Source organism: Chiloscyllium punctatum, chromosome 7 (assembly GCF_047496795.1).
Source record: "Chiloscyllium punctatum isolate Juve2018m chromosome 7, sChiPun1.3, whole genome shotgun sequence".
NCBI classification, from domain to species: Eukaryota; Metazoa; Chordata; class Chondrichthyes; order Orectolobiformes; family Hemiscylliidae; genus Chiloscyllium; species Chiloscyllium punctatum.
The window spans coordinates 23,852,465-23,875,725 of record NC_092745.1 but is presented as its reverse complement, the minus strand read 5'-3'; the positions used below and the strand labels follow the sequence as shown (position 1 = coordinate 23,875,725).

The 23,261-nt window shown below is 47.5% G+C and overlaps 1 gene segment (V, D, J or C); it reads right to left on the bottom strand.

The window, feature by feature from the left end:
• Positions 1–4,035: 4,035 nt before the first annotated feature.
• On the bottom strand, positions 4,036–17,176 carry LOC140479420 (Ig kappa chain V region Mem5-like). The segment is given in 4 exon segments: positions 4,036–4,876; positions 16,096–16,129; positions 16,625–16,923; positions 17,110–17,176. Coding segments are annotated over 4 exon segments (711 nt in total).
• Positions 17,177–23,261: the final 6,085 nt, after the last annotated feature.

Here is a 23,261-nt window from a genome sequence, read left to right as displayed (position 1 = left end):
AAGAACTGGCGTCCGGTCTCCCTCCTCAGCACGGACTACAAAATCTTCGCCAGGGTGTTATCTTCTCGCCTGGCTTCCGTGCTGGCCCACATGATTCACCCGGACCAGTCCTACACGGTCCCGGGCCGGAGGATACACGACAACGTCCACCTGGTCCGGGACCTGATCCATTTCTGTCAACGGGCTGGTCTGCCGAGCGCCTTCCTGTCTCTCGACCAGGAGAAGGCATTCGACAGGGTCGATCACGAGTACCTGCTCGGGACTCTGCGGGCATTCGGGTTCGGGACGCGGTTCGTCGCCCGGATCTGACTTTTGTACGCAGAGTGTCTGGTTAAGGTTAACGGGTCCCTGACGGCGCCCCTTCGCTTCGGGAGAGGAGTGCGTCAAGGCTGCCCCCTGTCCGGCCAGCTGTATTCCCTGCGCGTGGAGCCTTTCCTGCACCTCTTGCAGAGGAGGTTGTCGGGGCTGGTTCTGCGTGGCGCGGGCACGGGGGTGGTCCTCTCGGCCTACGCCGACGACGTGCTCCTCACTTTCACCGACCCGGCTGACCTGGGGAGGATGCGCGAGTGCCAGGCCGTGTACTCGGCGGCGTCTTCCGCCAGGATCAACTGGGCCAAGTGTTCCGGACTACTGGTCGGTCCGTGGCGGGTGGACTCTCTGCCGGAGGAGTTACGGGTGTTCAGCTGGAGTACCACCCATCTCCTCTACCTGGGGGTCTACCTCAGCCCGGCTGAGGAATCCTGGCCGGCCAACTGGCAGGAGCTGGAGGCCAGAGTCTCGGCTCGCCTAGGCCGCTGGACAGGACTGCTCCGAGTGTTATCTTACAGGAGTCGAGTGCTGGTCATAAACCAGCTGGTGGCCGCCATGCTGTGGTACCGGCCGGTCACTTTGGTCCCTCCTCCTGGCTTTGTCGCTGACATCCAGAGAACGTTGGTCGACTTCTTCTGGGACAAAAAGATGCACTGTGTCGCCGCTGAGGTTCTGAGTCTCCCTATTGAGGAGGGCGGTCAGTCGCTGGTGTGCGTCCGCACCCAGGTCGCGACGTTCCGCCTTCAGACCTTGCGGCGATACCTTTACGTCGAGCCTCCTCCTCGGTTGTGTGCCCTTGCGACGTATTTTTTCCGCCAGGTGCGTAACCTCAACTACATGACGCAGCTCTTGTTCATCGACTGTGACGGTTTGGAGGTTGCCCTCAAGGTGCTGCCTGTCTTTTACCAGAACCTGATCACTGTTTGGAACATGGTCGAATCGCGTCGCGCCTACCCTCCGGCTGGAGTAGCGGCTGTCGTCAGGGAGCCGTTGCTCAGGAATCCGCACCTTCGTACTCGCGGGTTCGAGTGGCTTTCGGAGGGGAGGGCCGTGACGGCGAGGGCGACCAGGGTCGGGGACGTGTTGGTGCCGGGGGCCTGGGCTGGACGCTGCCGCAGGACATAGCGAGCAGGGCAGCGGTAGACATCCGGTCCGTGGCCACCGCCATCAAACGTCTTAAAGCGGCGGTGCTCGGACCCGACGTAGTGCACCAGTTGGAGGACGCTCAAGTGTGCGGTGGGATCCCGTCCGCGCTCACCCCGGCCCAGACGGAATTTCACATTGGCCCCAAGGTCCCGTACTTCCCGCGGGAGCCTGTGCCCCACAACCTGAGCCGCCTCCAGAATTTTAATTTTGTCCCCTTAAGGGATATGAAAAGGAAGGCCCTGTATCGACTGCTGCTGCACACCGTCCACCTCTTCTCCCTCATCCACCGTCCGGACACGCCTTGGCGTGCCCATTTGCCACCGGGCGGTGGAGATCCCCAGTGGAGGGTTCTCTACGCGGGAGTCCTCCCCCTTTCTCTCGGGGATCTGGGGTGGAGGGTGCTGCACGCAGCAGTCCCCTGCAACCGCAGGTTGCGGTGGTTCACGGACTCCCAGCACAACTGCTTGTTCTGTGGCGCTGTGGAGTCCGTGGGCCATGTATATATTGGGTGTGGGCGTTTGCACTCCCTTTTTGATTTTCTGAAAAACCTCCTCCTCTGCTTTTGATTGCACTTCAGTCCCACGCTCCTGATCTTCGGGCACCCGGTACGGAGGAGGGAGGGCAGGGCCGAAGACCACCTCGTGGGTCTGCTCCTGGGCCTGGCCAAACTGGCCATCAACAGGTCCAGGCAGCGGGCCGTGTAGGGGGTCGTTAGGGCCGACTGCCTGCCCCTCCTCCGGGGTTACGTTAGAGCCCGAGTGTCCTTGGAGAAGGAGCACGCGGTGTCCAGCACCACTCTGGAGTCGTTCAGGGACACGGGTGCGCCACAGGGAGTGGAGTGCATTATTTCCCCCTCCAACTCTATTTTGATTTCATCCCTGCCCTCCCCTTCACTGTTTGATCACACAGCATTGCCCTTTGGTTTGAAGGGCAGTGCTTGTCACAGGCCACTCGGGTGTTTTCCTTTCTTCCTGGTGGTGGAAATTGAATAAAGATTTGTACACCTTGTGTCTTTCATTGTGTCTCACACCTGCACACACACAACATGGGGGCTGGAGAAAAGATAAGCACAACCGCAGTTAGGTGGTAGTGTGAGGTTAAAAAAAACAGGCGCGTCCGGGGTTCTGATCATTCTGAGAGCTGGCTCTAAGAGAGCTGGATCAGTGTCATGGACTCTCCACATGTAAGTAAGAAAAAATAAAGAGGAGTGTCAGAAGGACTGATGAGTCAGGTACCTGACTCTGAATAACAACCTTCCAACCAACCCCCTACTTCTGTCACTCTCAATCTCCCCTTGCTTACTCTTGTTTCCCCTTCGATCCAGCTTGTGCTGCCTTTGGGAGAGGTTGGCCTTCCCTCCATCACCCAGGAATGTGGTCATCATCCCAGAGCAGTCACATTTTTAACCTGAGGGTCATTACAGCTGAGGCAGGGGGAGAGAAGGTGGAACCTTCGTGGTGGTCATACCTGTCATTAATCCACCGCAACCTCTCTTGGGGCTGCAAGAATTCAACCTCCCTCCCACAGACAGCTCCCCTCCCTGGAAGGTAGTATTGCTGCAGCTAGTTTTGGCTTAACTTACCACTGAAATATGACAATGGGAAATCAGCATTGGCTGGGCGGGCAGGCAGCCACGACTGCTCTGATCCCGGATTCAAAAAATCTCCTCGGAATTGATCAACACATTCAGGATCACAGTGCCCACTGCCTCTGAAATCCCTCACTTACCGAGACTACACTCTCAGTATTCACCTTTCTCAGCTGTCATCTCAATTTACTCTAAATTCTGTGTCCAATTATCCTGCCCCTCCAGCTACCCAATGAAGGAGCAGCACTCCGAAAGCTTCCACTTCCAAATAAACCTATTTGACTTTAACCTGGTGTTGTATGAGTTTTAACTTTGACCATCTGAAGGAGCTGCCATCTCAGACTGAATCAGCTGAACTGTTTTTCATTCATGATTTGAGAAGATGAAAGCCTGATCTTCAATCCCCAGCACAAAGCCTGTTTTCAATCCATCGCTCGGAGACATATACCTCAGAGAGACACCTACAGGCTGCACTCAGTAATACACACACTCTGTGAGACAGGCAGCACTGAGTTACACACTCACACTTCATGCTGCGGATAGGTGTCTCACTGAATGTGGGTGTGTTACTGTGCGCTGTCTGTGGTGTGTCTCTGAGTAACACACCCACACTCAGAGAGATGTCTACAGGCAGTATTCGGTTAAACACTCACACTCAGAGAGAGCACACAGCCAACAATGTCTGTGATTGGCCGAAGATTATTTCAGGGGCTATCCGACATGCAGCAGAGAATGCACAGTGCGATCCCATCCGCTGGGCATGGACCAACAAAGTGAAGAGGGAATATATCAGATTGTACTTATTGATTCCTAACAATTTTCTCTTTTTTTGGAATCTACATAAATTCCTGACCAAAGGGTTCATTTGAAAATGATTGATGATTGTATTTGATTGACAGGCCAAGTTACCAATTGTGACAATGACCTGCTGAAATTCAGCCAATCAACTGGGGTGGAAGTCAACTATTTCCAAAGCAAACAGAGACAGAGACTGAATCTGAACCTTTATTCCCTTTTCCACATTCACATTGACAGAAAAAAGAAACTGGAATTAATAGCCCAGACAGAGGAAGCTGCTGAAATTCACAGCCACAATGCAGCTTGAGGAAAACACTTGGAGAGATTTTCTCAACAACATGAGAATCCTGTCCCTTTAAACAGTGATAAAACCTTAAATTGGAACTGGAGGCTGAGCAGGAAGGAGATCTGGTTTCCTGAAGCAGAGACTTCTGAGGTTCACATTGTTTTGTACAGCTGACATCACAAGGCAATCCTGTCCCCATCAAACACTCCCAGGACAAGGACAGTATGAGGTTTGGTTCAGTGTAAAGCTCTCTCGCCGTTACCCCAATGACCTGCTTTAACATCCAAACCTCAGAAGTTTCTCTGAGCAATCCTGAGAAGGAAGTGAGTTGAAATTCAGTAGTGACAATGACCTTTGTCCTGCCAGCTCAGCCCTGTTCTATTTAAAGTTGTGTCTCCTCTGTGGACTGTCTCAAACACTCTACACACATTCTGATCTCCTGATACTCTTGCTGAGGGGAGAGGGGAGGGTCACGTGGGTGAGGGCACAGGAGAAGCGAGCGTTGGACTCCCAGTCAGACCCAGAGAGGGTCAGCAGGCTGCTGACACTGTAGGTGCTGTCTGAAGCTCGCAGGTAGTTGCTGGTCTGAACCCCGTCCGAAATGACTGCACCGTCCTTCTTCCACTGCACCTCCAGCTCATCGGGATAGAAGTGATTGGCAAGGCACACCAGTGTGGCAGTGCCCTTGGCATTGACCTGCTCTGGGGAGGGGGGCAGCAGGGTCAGCTTGGGCTGAGCGTTGTCACGGCCTGAAAGACAAGAGAAACAATCTTAATTCCTATCACTTGAAGGGAATTCAACCTTTCACTGTCCATACAATATTTTTGAACATTTGTAGTCAATACAGAATAAACCCAACAAACGACCAGGCATTGTTCAAATTGCTTCTTGGGATGTGAGTGTCACTGGCAGGGCCAGCATTTATTACCCATCCCTAATGCTCCAGAGAAAGTGATGGTGAAGCAGCAGAGAGAGAAGGGACAGTTTTGGACCATTGTTTATAAAATGAATGTGGGCAGCTGGAAGGGCTGTCAATGGGGGAGCATTTTCGTGACAGTGCTCAGAACTCAGTGAGATTGAGAGTAGGAATGCAAATGGAGAACCATGGTGCAAGTGTAAAAGTTTTCATTTTACTCAACTGTGTGGTGTTTTGGTAAAAGTGGATCGGAACAAGCGGCATTGTGGGAAATCAGTGTCAAGACAATGGGAGCCCTCGAAGGACGAGACAGGGATTGTTCAGAATCTGTTCCCACAAAGAGTAAGGGTGGGACTCCGAGATCTAGACCAAATGAACAAGAGGATTTGGGGTCATGTACTGACATGGATTGGGAACTGGTTGGCAGACAGGACAGGAAGAACGAGTCTTTTTCTGAATGACAGGTAATTACAACTTAGGATGCCACACGGGTCAGCCCTTGGTACTCAGTTATTCATAAATTAGAATAATACAATCATCGAGTCAGAGAGACCCAAAAGGCCCATCAGCCCATTGTGTCCATGTTGGTCATAAAACAACAACCCAATAATTCTCATCCATTTTACTAGTATCAGGGAATGAGATGCAGTATGTGTTCAATAAAGAAATAGATATAGTTTTTCGGATTAAAGGGATCAAAGAATTTGGGGAGAAAGCAGGAACACGGGACAGTGTTAGATGATCAGCCATGATCATATTGAATGGTGGAGCAGGTTTGGGGGCCGAATGGCCTACTGCTGCTCCTAGTTTGGATGTTTCTATCTCTTTCTCAGATAATGAAGGAATGTCTCTTGTCTATTTGAAGCTGCAAGTCAAATGTTTGTGGAGGTGGAAGATGTGGCCATGGTGATTAATGCAGGTCAGTAAGGTGGTAAGAAGACACATGGGATAAACTGTTCTTCATTTTCCCTTGATGGAATGAGGGCATTGCTGGATCAGCAGCATGTATTACCCATCGCTAATCACCCAGAGGGCAGTTTAGAGTCAAACACATTGCTGTGGGTCTGGGGTCACATGGGAAGGATGGCAGTTTCCTTCCCTAAAGGACATTAGGGAATCAGATGGCTTTTTCCTGAAAATCAACGATGGTTTCATGGTCGTCATTAGACTCTTAATTCCAGATTTTCTATGATTGAATTTGAATGCCACCATCTGCTGGATTCTAAACCTGTTGCCCAGAACATTATCTGGATCTCTGGATTAACTGCTCAGCAATAACACCATTAGACCATCACCTCCCTTACCTCATTATTGATTGACAGCAAAAGCAAGAAGTTTGTTTATTCTGGAACTGTATAAAACCCCAGTTAGAGCACAGTGAGGGAACAGTGTATGGTTCAGGTCACCACATTACAGGAAGGATGGGATTCCATTAGAGATGGGGACAGACGAGGAGTTTGTCTGGAATGGGGACTTTGAGCTTTGAGGAATGATTGGTTTAGTTGGGAGTGTTTTCTTTGGAACAGAGGCGGCTGAGGGGAGATTTGATTGTGGTGTGTAAAATGATGAGGGGCCTGGACAGAGTGGGTGGGAAGGACTGATTTCCACCAGCACAGAGGGCAACAACCATGGGGAGAGATTGAAATCAGTTGGGGGCAGGATTAGAGGGGAGTTGAGGGTATTTGTTTTCACCCAGAGGCTGGTGGGATGTGGGACTCATTGTCTGAAAGGGTGGGAGAGGCAGAAACAATCATCACATTGAAAAAACACTTGGATATTCACTTCAAACAGCGAAACCTCCAGAGTTATGGAGCAAGAGCTGGAAAGTGGGATGGAGCTCGATACCTCTTTAACAAACCTCCGATCACCCAGAGATCAGGAGTCATGTATCCGAGAACATTTGAGCAGAATCGGATCCACACACTTCGGGAAAGAGTCACTTTGGCGTGTCTGTGGAGAAGTTTCTAGATTACATTTCAAACCTTGCTGCACACTGCTGGGCTGAGGTCAAGGGTGAGACTGCAAAGAGTCTCAGTGTCCTTTGGGTCACTGCTCCTAATGACCCCATGCCCCCGGAAGGTGAGAGTGCACAGACAATGGGTGAATGTCCGGATCAGGGGAGTTCAATCTTAAAGAAAGACTTGCATTTGTGTAGCACCTGTCCCCAACTCAAGATGTCCCAGTGGATCTTTCCAGCAGACTGTGCAGAGCCAGATCCCAAACACAGTATGATAAATAGCAGAGAAATAGATTTTCTGTGATTTTGATTGGGGGATAAATATTGATCAGGGACACCGGGGGGTCTGCCTGCTCTTCATCCAACAGTGCCATGGAATGGCATCTTTCACAACTGAAAGACTCCCAGTTCATCCAAAAAAAAGAAGAATAGTTCACTGAAGGTGAAGTTGCAGGTCGGTGGGGGTGGGGGGTGGGGGAGGTGGGGGGGAGTGACAAAGTCATTTGGTTTGCTTTCCTTTATTGGTCAGTGCGTTGAGTATTGGAGTTGGGAGCTGTTGCGGTTGTCCAGGACGTTGGTTCGGGCACTTTTGGAATACTGGTCTCCCTGCTCGAGGGAAAATGTTGTGAATCTTAAAATGGTTCAGAAAAGATTTACAAGGATGCTGCCAAGGTTGGAGGGTTTGAGCTATCGGGAGAGGCTGAATAGGCTGAGGCTGTTTTCCCTGGATCATTGCAGGTTGATGGGTGACCGTATCGAGGTTTATAAAATCATGAGGGGCATAGAAAGTGTGAATAGAGAAGATCTTTTCTCCAGAGTGGGGGAGTCCAGAACTGGAGTGCATAAGCTGAAGGTGACAGGGGAAAGATTTAAAAGGGACATAAGGGGCAACGGTTTCATTCAGAGGGTGTTAAATGTATGGAATGAGCTGCCAGAAGAAGTGGTGAAGGCTGGTACAATTACAACATTTTAAAAGGCATGCATATGTAATTAGGTAGTGTTCAGAGGGATATGGGCATCAATCCAGCCCTTAATATTTCAGGCTCTTCCAAAGACATTTCCAGACAGTTTTGTTTGACAAGCAGTCACAGTTGCAATGTCAGGAACGTGGCAGCCAGTTTCTACACAGCAAGATCCAACAAGATGCAATGAGATCAAAGAGCATGAATGATGTTGGATTATGATAAATATTGGCCTGATTAGATTCCCTACAGTGTGGAAATAGTAGTTCAGCCTGACAAGTCCACATTAACCCTCCGAACAGCAGCCCAATGAGAAACCTTCCGTACATTTCCTCCTGACTATTTCACCGAACACTGCAGGCAATTTAGAACGGCCAATTCACCTGACCTGCACATCTTTGGACAGTGGGAGTAAACCAGAGTACCTGGGGGATACCCACACAGCCACAGGGAGAATGTGCAAACACCACACAGACAGTTTCCCAAGGCAGGAATTAAACCCGGGTCCTTGGTGCTATGAGGGAGTAGTGCTACCCACTGAGCCACCATGCCTGAAGTCATCACAACGATAAAGTAATTTGGTTCACTTGGATGGAAAATGAGAACACAGAAGGTGAAGGAGAAGGTACGATTGCTGGTTAGTGATGGGATTGATTGTTACCAGAAAATAAAAGATAGGGATGGATTTTTTCAATATCAAAGGAACTAAAGAAGTGCAGGGAAAATCAATAACAGAACAAACTTAAAGCGTTTGTATCTAAATGCACGAAGCATTCCGAGTAAGGTAGACAAAGTGACGCCTTAAATCAAGGTAAATTCACTGTCCAAGGAATTTAAACTAGTTAAAATGGCGGAGGGCTCAGGAGAGTTTATTCAAGTTTCTAGAAGATGTACAAGGACAGAGAGGACAGAAAGGAACAAGAGTCGAACGTCAAGCACAGCAAATAAGAGGACAAACTTAAACCCACACAGTGTACACAATGAGCTTGTCGTGCAGATTGAAACTGGCAGGTACAATGTTGTGGGTATCACAGAGAAATGGCTGTAAGGGGATCCCGGCTGGGAAATAAATATCCAAGGATACATGTCCTATCAAAAGCTCAGGCAGATGGTCAGACGGGGAAGAGTTGCCTTGTTAGTGTGAAATAAAATTCAATCAATAGCAAGAAGTGATAGAGAGTCAGAAGGTGTAGAATCTGTGGGAACAGTTGAGGAATCGCAATAAAGAATCTGATGCAGGTTATGTTCAGTTATCCAAGCAGTCATCAGGGTGTGGGGAATAAAATCAATCAGGATACAGAAAAGGCATAAACTAAATGTCAGGGTAGACCTCAATGGATAGATGGACTGGGTAGTGCGTCTAAAGAAAAGGATTTCAAGGAATATCCACGAGATGGTTTTTGGAGCAGCTTGTGGTTGAGCCACTCTGGAACAGGCAGGTCTGGATTCAGTGATGTGTATTGAGGCAAACCTGATTAGTGAGTTTAAGGTGAAAGTATCCCTGTGGATAAGTGACCATAATATGATGGAATTACCCCTGTAGCTTGAGAGGGAGAAGCTACAATCAGATGGAACAGTATTTCAGTTGAGTAAAGGGAACTACAGAGACATGAGGAAGGAGCTGGCCAGAGTTGATTGGAAGGGGACCCGAGCATGTAAGATGGTGGGGCAGCAAACAGCAGAGTTTCTGGGAGTAATTCAGGAAGTAGAGTAGGAATACATCCCAAAAAAGGAAAAAAAAACATACTCAGGGGAGGACAAGGCAACCACGGCTGATGGGGGAGGTCGAGGACAGCATAAAAGCAAAAGAAAAGGCATCCAATGTGGTGGAGAATAGTGGTAAGTCAGAGAATTAGGAAGTCTTTAAAAACCCATAGAGGTTCACTAAAAAAGCATTAAGGGTGGAGAAGATGAAATGTGGGGGTATGCTCGCCAGTAATACAAAAGAAGATTGCAAGAGTTTTAGCAGATATATAAAAAGGAAGAGGGAGGCAAAAATAGACATTGGATCACTGGAAAGTGAGTTTGGAGAAAGAATAGTAGGAAATGATGGAATAGCCAAGGAATTGAATCGGTACTTTGCATCAGTCTGCACCATGAAAAACACCAGCAGCATTCCAGTACTTCAAGACTGTCAGGGGGCAGAGGGGAGTGTAGTGTCCATTACTAAGGAGGAGGTACTGGGTAAGCTGAAAGGTCTGAATATGAATAACTCACCCAGACTGGATGAACTGCACCCGTGTGTTCTGAAGGAGATCACTGAGGAGAATGTGGAGGCATTGGTGATGATCTTTAAGGAATCAATTGAGTCAGGGTGTGGAGGTGGAGATTTGGTGGCGGTAAGGAATAAAAAAAAATGGCTCACATACCAACCCTGTTAAAGAATGCAGGGAGGTAGAAGATGGTACATTATAGGCCAGTTAGCCTGGACTCGGTTGTTAGTAAGATTTTACAATTCAATTTCTAATGAAATTGCAGAGGACTTGGAAGTGCAATGGTAAAGTAAGGCTGAGACAACACGGTTTCATCAAGGGGAGGTCATGCCTGGCAAATCTGTTCGAATTCTTTGACGAGGCAATGGGCCAGTCAAAGGAAAGTCCGAGGAAGTAATGTATTTGGATTTCCAGAAGGTATTTGACGTAAGATAAGCACCCATAGTGTTAGGGGCAATGTACTGTCCTGGACTGAGGACTGGGACTGGCAGGTTGGTATAAAGCAGAGAGTGAGGAAAGATGGCAGCTGGTGACGAGTTGAGTTCTGCAGGCATCAATGTTGGACCATAACTATTCACGTTATACATGAACAATCTGGATGAAGCAAGTGAAGACATTGTTGCGAAGTTTGCAGGTGACATGAAATAGGTGGAGGGACAGGGAGTGTTGAGGAAGTGGGAAGGCTGTAAAGGTCCTGGATAGGCTGGGAGAGTGGGCAAAGAAGTGGCAGATAGAATACAAGAAGTATGCAGAGACTGTTTGCTAAATGAGGAAAGCCTTTGGAAATCTAAAGCACAAACCTCATTCAGGTTTCTCTTCAGGTTAACAGGCAGGTTCAGTTTGTGCTTGGGAAGGCAATTGAAATGTTAGCATTCATTTCAATAGGGCCAGAATACAAGAGCAGAGATGTAGTGCTGAGGCTGAGTAAGGCTCTGGTCAGACTGCATTTGGAATATTGTGAACAGATTTGGGACCCATGTTCGAAGAAACAATGTGCTGGCATTGGAGGGGTTTACAAGAATGATCCTGGGGATGAAGGGCTTGTCATCTGAGGCGTGGTTGAGGACTCTGGGTCTGCACTCGATGGAGTTTAGAAGGATGAAAAAGGATCTTATTGAAATTTGCTGAATACTGATAGGCCTGGAGAGAGTTGCTGTGGAAAAGATGTTTCCAAAAACAGGAGACACTAGGTAACCAAGGCACAGCCTCAGAATGAAGGGCCAACCCTTTAGAGCTGTGATGAGGAGGAATTTCTTCAGCCAGAGGGTGGGAATCTGTGGAACTCATTGTTACAGAGGGCAGTGGAGGCCAAGTCACTGAGTGTATTTAAGACAGAGATAGATAGGTTCGTGATTGTTAAGGGGATGGAAAGTTCCTATGGAGCAGGCAGGAGAATGGGGATGAGAAGCATATCTGCCAAGATCAAATGGCAGAGCAGATTCAATGGGCTGAATGGCTGATTTCTGCTCCTATTTCTTAAAGTCTTCTGGAGAGTTTCCCCAAAACCCTGGAACATTGAACCCACTGGACTGTGAGCCCTGCTGGAGCTGTTTATCATCAGAACATTGTCAACAGATAACCAAAGAGTGGAGAGAGTGTGCATTTAGATGGGAACTTCAGAATGCTTCCCAGCTCCTGGAATACCATTAGTGCAGGAGGTGTGGTCAGTGACGCAGTTGGAGCTCCGGGTTTCGGAGCTTGAGCAGCAGCTGGTGTAAGTGCGGAGAGTCCGTGAGGCTGAGAGCTTCGTGGAGAGCACGTTTCTAGATGTGGTCACTCTGCAGCTTCAGAGTATGCAGGGAGAGAGGGAATGGGGGAGCAGCAGACAGTCCAAAAGGACCAGGCAGCTCGTCCCAGAATCTCCAGAGTGCCTCCCACTCTCCAACTAGGATTCAGTTCAAAATCCTGATGAGAATGATGGTTCATCTGGGGAGTGCAGCCAGAGCCAAGTCCCTGGCACCTCAGGTGGGGAGCTCAGCTGTACAGGAGGGCACAAGGAAGACTGGAAGAGCGATACTGAGATGAAATTCGAGAGTGAGGACAATCGATAGGTGTTTCTGCAGCTGCAAATGGGAATCCAGGATGGTGTGTTGTCTCCCTGGTGCCAGGGTCAAGGATGTCACTGAGCGGCTGCCGAGCACCCTGAGGGGAGAGGGGGAACAGGCAGCAGTCGTAGACCACATTGGTCCCAGTGATGGATGGAGAAAAAGGAACATGGTCCTGCAGTCAGAAGTTCGGGAGCTCTGGAAGGAATAAGCAGCAGGAACTGAAAAGTAGGAATCTCCGGATTACTCCCAGTGCCGCACGCAGGTGAGAATAGAATCAGGGGGTGAACACAGGTGACTGCGGGGCTGGAAAGAGGATCCCTGAGGGAGTGCATTAGACTCTTGTGAGGTGGTTTACGAGTGCTATTAGAGTGGCTTTAAACTAACTTGGCAGAGCTGTGGGAGCCAGGAGGGAATGTCAGAGAGGAACACAAAGGAACACAGAATACTCAGTGCAGTCAACAAGTCACCTCCCAGTGGGAAGGATGTGGAGAAATACAAATGCATGGATTTACAGAGACCTGCAAATATGATAGAGCTGTTATAAATGGGCGGGGGTTCTTTAGTTTCTGAATATAGACTGGGATCGTAGCAGTGTAATGGGCAGGAAGAGCCCAGAGTTGTGAGAGTGTGTTCAGATGAATTTTTAGGTGGCATCGGTGGCTCAGTGGTGGCTCAGGTGGGGCAGCACGGTGGCTCAGTGGTGAGTACTGCAGCCTCATAGTGCTAGGGTCAGAGGTTCGATTCCAGCCTTGGATAACTGTCTGTGTGGAGTTTGCACATTCTCCCTGTGTCTGCATGGGTTTCCTCTGGGTGTTGTGGTTTCCTCCCATGGTCCAAAGATGTGCAGGTCAGGTGAATTAGCCATGTTAAATTGCCCATAGTGTGAGATGTATTACTAATAGGGAATTGGGTCTGGGTGGGTTACTCTTCGGAGGATCGGTGTGGACTTGTTGGGCCGAAGGGCGTGTTTCCACACTGTAGAGACTGTAATCTAATTATTGGCAGCGAAGAAGGCTGTCTAAGAATACAATGGAATCTTGAGCAACTGGACCAGTGGGCTGAGGAATGTCACATGGAGTTTAATTCAGATAAATGTGAGTGCTGTATTTTGGTAAGACACAAGAGATGGGTGAGATCCCAAACAAATATTTCAGGTCAGTATTTGTTGTGGAGAAAGCTAGGGAATTTGGAAAAATAGTGATGTCTTGAAAAGAGATCACACACAAAAGAGGAGACGCTCAAGATCTGAAAACACATAAACGTAGTAGATAAACCCTAGGACCTGATCATGTGTACCCCAAAACATTGTGGGAAACTAGGGAAGAGATTGCTGGGCCCCTTGCTGAGATATGTGTATCACTGACAACCATGGGTAAGGTGCTGGAGAACCAGAGAGGTTGGCTAATGTTATGCCATTATTTGAGAAAGACTGTAAGGAAACTCCAGGGGAACTATAGACCAGTGAGCCTGATGTCAGTGCTGGGGAAGATGTTGGAATGGATTCTGTAGGATAGCATTTACATTCTTTGGATAATCGATGTAGTTTCATGCATAGGAAATCATGTCTTCTGAATTTGATTGAGGAGGTGACAAAGAAGATTAATGAAGACAGAACAGTAGACATAGTCTATATGGACTTTAGCAAAGTGTTTGCAAGGTTCCACATGATGGACTGGTTAGTAAGGTTAGACCACATGGGATCCAGGGGGAATGAGCCATTGGGATAAAAAAATTAGATCGAAGAGAGGACACAGAGAGTGGTGGTAAAAGGTTGCTTTTCAGACTGGAGATCTGTGAATAGCTGTGTGCCACTAACTTTGGTGCTGGGTTCACTACTTTTATCATTTAAAGAAATGATTTGGATGTGAATATCGGAGTTACAGTAAGTTTGTAGATGACATCAAAATTGGTGAGTTAGTGGATAGTAAAGAAATTCATCTCAGGGTACAGCGGGACCTTCATCAGATGGGGCAATGGGCAGAGGTGTGCCAAATGGAGTTCAGTTTAGATAACTGTGGGATGATGCATTTTGGAAAGGCAACCCAGGGCAGAACTGATACAGTGGTAGGGCCCTGTGGGGTGTTGCTGAACAAACAGACCTCGGAGTGAAGATGCAAGTGCGTTATTACTTGAACGTGGGGACACAGGTAGACAGGTTGATGAAGAAGTTGTTGGGTACACTTGCCCTTATTGTTCATTGCTTTGAGTATAGAAGTTGGGACATCATGTTGCACCTACACAGGACATTAGTGAGGCCACTTTGGGAATAATGTGAACAATCCTGATCACCTCGCAATAGTAAGGATGCTGTTAAACTTAAAAAGCTGCAGAAAATACTGACAAGAACATGGCCAGGAATTGAAGGGTTTGAGTTAGAGGGAAAGGCTGAAGAAACTGGGCCTATTTTTCCTGCAGCATCTAAGGCTTCGGGGTGACCTTATCGATGTTTACACAATCATGAGGGTCATGGAACGGGTTATATACAATGCCTTTTCCTTGGGAAAGGGAGTCCAAACAAGATGGCATAGTTTTAAGGTGAGAAGCAAAATATTTAAAAGGGACCTGAGGGTAACTTGTCACACAGAGAGTGGTGTGTGTCTGGATCGAGCTGCCAGCGAAAGTATTGGAGGCAGATACTATTACAGCATTTAAAACACATTGGGATGGGTACATGAATAGGAAGGGTTTTGAGGGATGGAAGCCAAATGCTGGTTAATAGGATGAGGTCAGTTTTGGATATCTGGTTATCATGGAAAAGTTAAACTGAAAGGTCTGCTTCCACGCTGTATGACTCCATGACTTTAAAGGGCTGGAACAGCTGAGACTTTTTATTCTGACGCATAAGAGTCTGAGAAGTGCACTTATAGATGTTTATAAAATCATGAGGGCCATAGAAAATGTGAATAATTCAGTAAGGAGGTGAGGTTTTGTAGGAATGGCAAAAAATATTCCTGAAGTACATTCCAAGGATGAGGAACATCAGTTATACAGATTGTTTGGAGAATTTGGGACTGTCTTCTTAGGAGAAGGCTGAGAGGGGATTTGTTTGAGGAATTAAAACCAGGAGGGGCCTGGACAGAGTAAATAGGGAGAAAATGTTTCCAATTGAGAAAGGATTGAGACTGAGAGACGGCAGATTGAAAGTAATTAGTGAAAGTAAGAAAAGTGAGATGGGGAACAACATGTTCAGCCAGTGAGTGGTTAAGGTGTGGAATGCACTGCCTGAGAGTGTGGTGGGGGCAGTCTCAATTGAAACATTCCGAAGGAAATGAGACTGTTATTTGAAAAGGAACAATGTGCAGGGTGACAGGGAGAAGGCAGGAGAATGACACTCTGTAAATTGCTCATTCAGAGAATCAGTACAGATAGGATGGGCAGAATGGCCTCCTTGTGCACAGTAACAATTCTGTGATTGTGTGATTGAGCAGAGTTAAAGCTGGTGGAGGTGGGAGCTCGGTGTCTCACTGTGCTGCTGCTGTTGCTGCTGCTGCTGCTGCTATGGTCAGTGAGATCAGAGAATGGGACAGGGAGCCAGAGCTCACATCAAACTCTGCCCGTGTCTGTCACACTGACACTGGCAGGAGGCTACTCACTGATTTCACTCCATGCTGCAGGAATGGGACCACAGGCTGCAAATGGACAGAGCTCCTCCACACGGTGAGTAAAACTGACTGACTTATATCTTGCTGTTTAAAGGGGGTAATGGAACTAAAGAAATACAGCTGGACACCCTGCGAGACACAGTGCTCCTCAATCAAACATTTCATTCACTGAAGCTTCTCACTAACACCTTCAACGATTCAGCAAATGTATTTTAGAAAATGTATTTCAGTCTTGACAGGTTTAATAACGGAGGATTGAGGTTCACTTACTCAGTCTGAGCTTGGTTCCTTTACCGAACGTGAACCACAGTGAGAGCTCCCAGTGCAGAGGCTGTACAAAAACCTCTACTCTCTGCTTCCCTCCGACACTCTCAACCTCTCCCTGTCTCCCAGTCTCTCGTTCACTCTCAGCTTCTTTCTGCCCGTCTCTGTCTCTCCCTCATTCATGTGTCTTTCTGTCTCTGTCTCTCTCTGTCTCCAGCTGGGCTTGGGAGCTTTGTGAAATTTATTTTTCGATATTAAATCTTGCAGCTGATCTTCACGCGTGGCCATGGAGTGTAAGAGGGAAACTTGAGGCCTTCAAGTGAGTGGTGTACAGCACAGGGACTGGAGTGTGTAGTGGACAGTGACAATCCCAGCATTGGGTAATTTGTTCAGTTTAATTTGTATCTATTTGTGGACGTGTCAGTTCAGACTCTGTGTCCATTATTATACATTTTATATAACTGATTCATGTGTCAGGGCACGAGGTGGTGCTGTGTGTCTTGAGATTTTTGTATGGCTTTGTATCACTGTGTAGAGTGGAGCTGCCATAGTTATTCTGACAATAATAATCAGCGACATCCTCATTCTGAACATTATTGATTGTCAGGGTGTAACTGGTCCCTGATCCACTGCCGGTGAATCGGTCGGAGACTCCCGTGAATCGTGTTGTTGCATCATAGATCAGGAGAGAGGGTTTCTGACCTTCTCGCTGCTGGTACCAACTGAGGTAGCTGCTAATGTCTTGACTGGCTGTACAAGTGATGGTTGCGGTCTGGCCCAGTCCCACTGACAGCACCGGGGGAGACTGAGTCATGATGATGTCCCCATTGATACCTGAGGGGTCAGAGAGAAACACAGTAAAGTCAGAACTGTCACAGAAAGAGCCTGTCAAATGAGAGATTGTTGGAGACACTGAGCATTCCTCTGGTTTCAGCATTTTCCCTTCAATCACAAGTCATTGGAACTGGAGTGAAATGGAGAGCAGCTAAAGATTCAAGGTGGAAGGAGAGAGATTTGTACCTGCGATACAGAATGCCAGGGGCCAGATCAGCTGGATGTGTGAAATCATGGTGTGTGCTCCTGTCCCTGTGCCTGGTTCCTGATAAACTCTCCCTTCACTGGGCTCTGCTTTATAAAGCTGCAGCCTGTGAGAGTCTGACTGGGTGTTCCTCAGTATGTAAATGGCATCAGGCAGAGAGAACCACGTCAGCCCCTCACACTTCCTCTTCTCTCTCTCTCTCTCTCTTGTCCTTCCTTTTCATACTTCCTTTCTCCCTTTTCCCTTTTGTCTCTTTCTCACCTTTCTCTTGTATATGTTCCTGTTATTCGTTTACTTTCGCCCTCTTTTTCTATTTCCGTCTCCGACTCTGTCCTATCCCAATTAGAGAACCATTTATATCTTTCCCTTTTTCCATATATGTTTGACACTCTGTTTATCTCCTTTTCCTTGTGTGTTGGTTGGTCTCTCTCTCTCTGTCTCTCTCTTTCTAATCATTCATTTTTCTCTTTGACTTATATTACTAACTATTTTCTCACTCATTCTCTCCTTATACCCTCAATCTCTAATTGCCTCACTCTCTCTTTGTCTGTCTCCCTCCCTCCGGTCGCTCTCTAACTGATCTCTATAACAGGCGTTATTCCAGGACATTGGAACAGTGAGTCCTGGGCCGCAATTAAATGCCTCGCCCTCTCTCACTCAATCTCACAATGTGCACTTGCTCTCTCTCTCTCTCTCTCTCTCTCTCTCTCTACATATCTTCTGTCTCTCTCTCTCAATCAGAAATTCAATGACATGAACAGCATTTAATAAGTCTGTACTGGTCATCAATGCTCTAGCAATATCAATCCCAGCTTGGCATTGAGGAAGAGGATCAGCCATGGTCATATTGAATAACAGAGCAGACTCACAGGGCCAATCCTTAACCCTAACCCTAACCCTAAGCGGAACCCTAACCCTAACCCTAACCCTACTCCTGCTCTCTGTTTCTATCTCTGTATGTCTGTGTAATCTCTAATCTCTGCCCCTGGATATTGATCCCTCTATTCATGGAACAAGTTGCCTTCCTGTCCACTCTATCCCTGCCCCTCATAATCTTTTTGCCCTTTAGCAGGTTCCCTCTCAACCTTCACTGCTCCAAGAAAAACAATCCTGGCCTTTCCAATCCTTCCTCAAAGCTCACACCCTCCTGGGAAATCTTTGCACCCTCTCGAGTACAGTCATATCCTTCTCATAATGTGGTGACCGGGACCTGTCTGCATGTCTGTCTCTCTCTTTCACTGTATTGCCTTTACTCTTTGACTCACACCTACTCTGTCTCTCTCTCTGTCTCTCTCTCTCTCTGTCCCATCTCTCTGAGTCTCACTGTCTCATACTCTATCTTGCTCTGTCTCTATTCTTCAAACCCACCATTTCTGCCTCTCTCTACCACTCTCTCTCCCCCTTTTACTTATCTTACACTGCCTGAGACTCTTTATTCCCCTCTCTCTCACTTTCACACCCTGTCCTTCTCTGTCTCTCTCGCCAACAATCTCTCTCTCTCTCTCCGTCTCACTCACTCTCTCTCCCTCCCTCTGCCTTTCTAACAATTTCCCAAATGGTAAAAGATAAATACAGGGTAAATCTCCTCCAAATCTACCCCACTAATGGATGTTAACCCTTGACACCAGGAGTATGTCTACTCCGAGAATAAAGCCCCATTTCCCACATTGACCAGGGTTTGGCCTCTCTCAGGAAGATTGTTAGATTCTTGTCAAATGAAGGGCAATTCTGTGCTGTTGGCCTATTCTTACTGGGGACTCGTTTGTACACAAACCTCATTCCATGAAAGCCCAGCAGAGAGAGGTGATCCTCAGGCCAACAGTGTGAACTGGAGGGAAAGGACAGGATCTGACCCATTGACCCATCCTGTCCATTCACAATATATTCCAATCCTTTCCCCTCACCTTCCCCTTCCATGGTCAAGCTCCAGTTTTACTGGGATGAGGATTGGACCATTACACATTTACTACAGAAAGGAAATGGGCCCCACACTCACTACGGTATTCATGTCCCACTTGACTGTCCAGTGGAGACCAGTAAGCATTGAATTTATTCCCACTGATCTCTCCAGTAGAGACCATTAAACATAGGCCTCTTTGCCACTGGAGCGTCCAATGGAGACCAGTAAAAACGGGTCTATTTCCCACTGAATACTCCAGCAGAGACCAGTTATCATGGACCTTATTCCTGCTGGGCCCTCCAATAGAAACCAGGAGATAAAGGCCTCCATTTCTTTGAACTCTCCAGTACATATCAGTAAATATGGACCAGCTTCAAATTGGACCCTCCAATACAGACCAGTCAACATGTGACTCTTTGTGACTGGATCCTCCAATACAGACCAGAAAACAAGGAGGATCACATTGCCTTAGCAAGATTGAACTTCGGAATGAGGAGCAGGAATAGGTAATTCAGCACTTCAAGCCCGTTTGCTATTTAACATGATCATGGCTGATCTTAACCTCCTCTCCACTTTCCAGACTGCTCCCAATTGCCCTCTCGCCTGCTTTTCATCAGAAAGATATCTGTTTCTTTCTTGAATCTGTTGATTGATTCTGCCTCTACTGTCCTTGAGGAAGAGGGGGAGTGGGGAGGGAGATGGGAGAGCTGGGGGGTGGGTGTTGCGCACTGACTTCAACAGATTCACAACCCTCTGAGAGACGTAGTTGGAATGGAACAGATTCCATACAGTATGGAAACAGGCCATTCAGCCCAACAAGTCCACACTGAACCTTCAAAGAGCATTCCACCCAGAGCCATTCCAGAACCCGTTCCCTGTTACCCTACATTTCCCATGACTAATGAATCTAACCTACACTTTCCTGGACACTATGGCTAAATTAGCATGACCAATCCTTCGAATGTGTACATCATTAGACTGTGGGAGGAATTCGGAGCACACAGATAATACTCACACAGACAGGGGGAGAATGTACAAACTCCATACAGTTGCCCGAGGGTGGGATCGAACATGGGGCCCTGGCACGGTGAGGCAGCAGTGCTCACCACTGCACCACTGTGCCACCTGCAGTTTCTCCTCATCCCAGTTTTAAACAAACCTCCTCTCACTCTATATCTATTGTTCAAGACTGGCCCACAAGAGGGAACATCTGTTCCATGCCTGCCCAATCAATCCCCTTTAGCATCTTATATACTTCACTCAGATTCCATCTTCATACGACTGAATTCCAGTGAGTAAAAGCCCAAGCTATTCAACCATTCCTCATATGACAGCCCTTTCATTCCAGGGATCAGTCTGGTGAACATCCTCTGAACTGCATCCAGTGTCACCATATCCTTCACCAAGGAAGGAGACCACAACTGGACACAATGCTTCAAATGTGGTCTCACCAATGCCTCATAGAATTGTAACAATATTTCTTTATTTCTGTAATCCAGTCCTTTTATAATAAATACCAAGATTCCAATTGCTGAAGAAATGCCAACATTCCAATTCCATGGGACTCAATTGGAACCTCTAACAGAGATCAGGAAACATGTGCTTCCATCCCACTGGAATGTCCAATAGACATCAATAAGCCTGGGCCTCTTTCCCACCGGACCCTTCAGTATTGGAGCTTCAAATCCCACATCCTCTCCATCACATAGGTCTCTTATTTCAAACTCCACAACATTGTCCTTCTCTGCTCTGCATCAGCCCCTTGACCACAGAAACTCTTATTCCTGTTCATCCCACCTCCAAACTCCATCATTCTGATGTCCTCTCTCAGCTTACTCCATCTATGCTCCATAAATTCCAAATTGTCTGAAATGGGTGGCCCGTTCCCTGTCTCACACCAAGGAGGAGATGGACAGAGTTGATATTAGTAATTCGTAGCAAGGTTACGGAGAGTGGGTGTGGTCAGAATTGGTCAAAATGATGACGGCTCCTGCAGTTGAATATCCTGCTGGCAGGCTCGAGCCTTTTGCAGACAGAATGGAGAAGTGTGTATGGTAGGAGTATATTGTACAGCTCCACAGAACTAAACCTCAGCATCAGATGTCCCTCAGGAGGGGAGAGAGAATGTTCAGGGTCCTGAGCGCCATTTCCCAGCCCAGGCAGTTTGCCTCCCAATGAATGAATGAGGTGTCAGTTTGGAGCCCAGGTTCGGGGCAGTCTCTGCTGTGGACCCAGGTCTACAAGAGGCAGCTGGACATCGAGCTGAAAAGGAAAGATTTGCTGTGTTATGGGGAGAGAGGGGGGCAGTGGGACTAATTGGATCACTCACAGACACGATGGGCTGAATGGCCTCCTCATGGGCGAGGGGGAGCAGATTTAGGACTGAATAGAGAAGGAACTTCTTCACCCAGAGGGTTGTGAATCGATGGAATTCACCGCCCAGTGAAGTGGTTGAGGTTTCCTCAGTAAATGTTTTTCAAGCTAAGGCAGGTAATTTTTTGAACAGTAAATGAATCAAGGGTTTTGGTGAAAAGGTGGGTAAGGGGGAGCTGAGGCCATGAAAAGATCAGCCACGATCTCACTGAATGGCATAGCAGCCCAAGGGGCCAGAGAGCCTGCTCCCGCTCCTAGTTTTAATGTTCTTATGTGCTGTCAGATTCCAGAGAGTGCAGACAGTTCACAGTTTTTCCCCATCTCAGTAACAAATGTCCAGCTGCTCCGAGCTCCTTCTTTCACTTCCTCTTTTGGTGAAGTTTCAACCTTGCGATCTGACAGTCTTTGCAGTTATTTTAATACTGGGGCTTTCTGCTGTGGTCAGAATCTCTAATAATAAGTGTCCAATCAGTGACAATCACAGCAGCTCAGAGCAGTCAGGACTGAGGAACCAGGTTCACTGGGAAACACATTGGGAAGATTAAAGCCATCCTCTTCATCTCCCGGTACAAACTCCATCCCTCTCCCCGAGCACTGTCTGCTGCTCAACCAGACTCTTTACAAAAACAGAATACCTCAGCAGATCCGGTCGCATCTGGTGTAAGAAATCAGAGTTAACATTTTGGTTCAAATGACCCTTCTTCAGAACAGTTCTGAGAAGATTCACTTTTCCCAAAATGTTAACTCTGCTTTCTCTCCACAGATGGTGCCAGACCTGCTGACCTTTTCCAGCAATTTCTGTTTTTCTTCCTTATTTGCAGCATCTGCAGCTTTTTCAGCTTTTATTTAGTACCAGATTCCTTACAATCTTGGCCTCATCTTTGAGGCTGATCTGCGCCCCAAATCCTCCCGATCACAGAGATCACTCACTGAAAATCTTGGTCATTTCTTTGCGACTCCAAACGTGATCATAACAATGTCCTGGGCTACATCACAGCCACTGCCCTCTGTAAATTTCAGCTTATCCCAAACTCTGCTGGTCGTATCCGAGCTCTCAACAAATCCCATCTCTATCCCCCACTGTCCTCAATGACCGACACTGGCTTCCGGTCCAACAACACCTCGATTTTCAAATTCTCGTCCTTGTTCTGAAGTCCCTCCTTGTCCATCCACCCTCCCCATCTCTGTAACCTCCTCCGAGCTGCCTCACTCAGTGTGGTCAGCAATCTTGGATATATGGCTCTCTACTCCTTCATCCAAGTCATTGAGAAATATTGTGAAATGCGAAAGTCCCAGGATAGATCCCTGGGCACACCATTATTCACCTCTTGCTCATTGGAGGACACATTATCGCCTCACTCTGTCTCCTATCTCCAAACTAATTCCTAACTCAACGCAAATGTTTTTCTCTAATTCAATATGTTTCCCCGTTGTTGAACAGTCTCTCAAACAGTGAAAGTCGGAGCAGGAATAGGCCATTCAGCCCTTCGAGCCTGTTCTGCCATTCAATATGGTCATGGCTGATCATCCAACTCAGTTGCCTGTTCCTGCTTCCTCCCCATACCCTTTGATCCCTTTTATTCTAAGAACTGTATCGTGCCCTTTCTGGAAAACATTCAGTGGTTTGAGCTGAACTGCTTTCAGTGACAGAAACTCCGACAGGCTTCCTGTAGAATGAAAACATTTCTCTCCATATCAGCCCTAAATGTCCTTTCCCATGTCCTGAAACTTGAATCCTTGATTCTGGACTCCCTCGTTATCTGCAACATCCTGACTTGTCCTGTTAGGATTTTAGAGTTTTCAGTGTGACTCCCCTCAATCTTCTTACCTCCAGTGAATATAATCCTGAATGATCCAGTT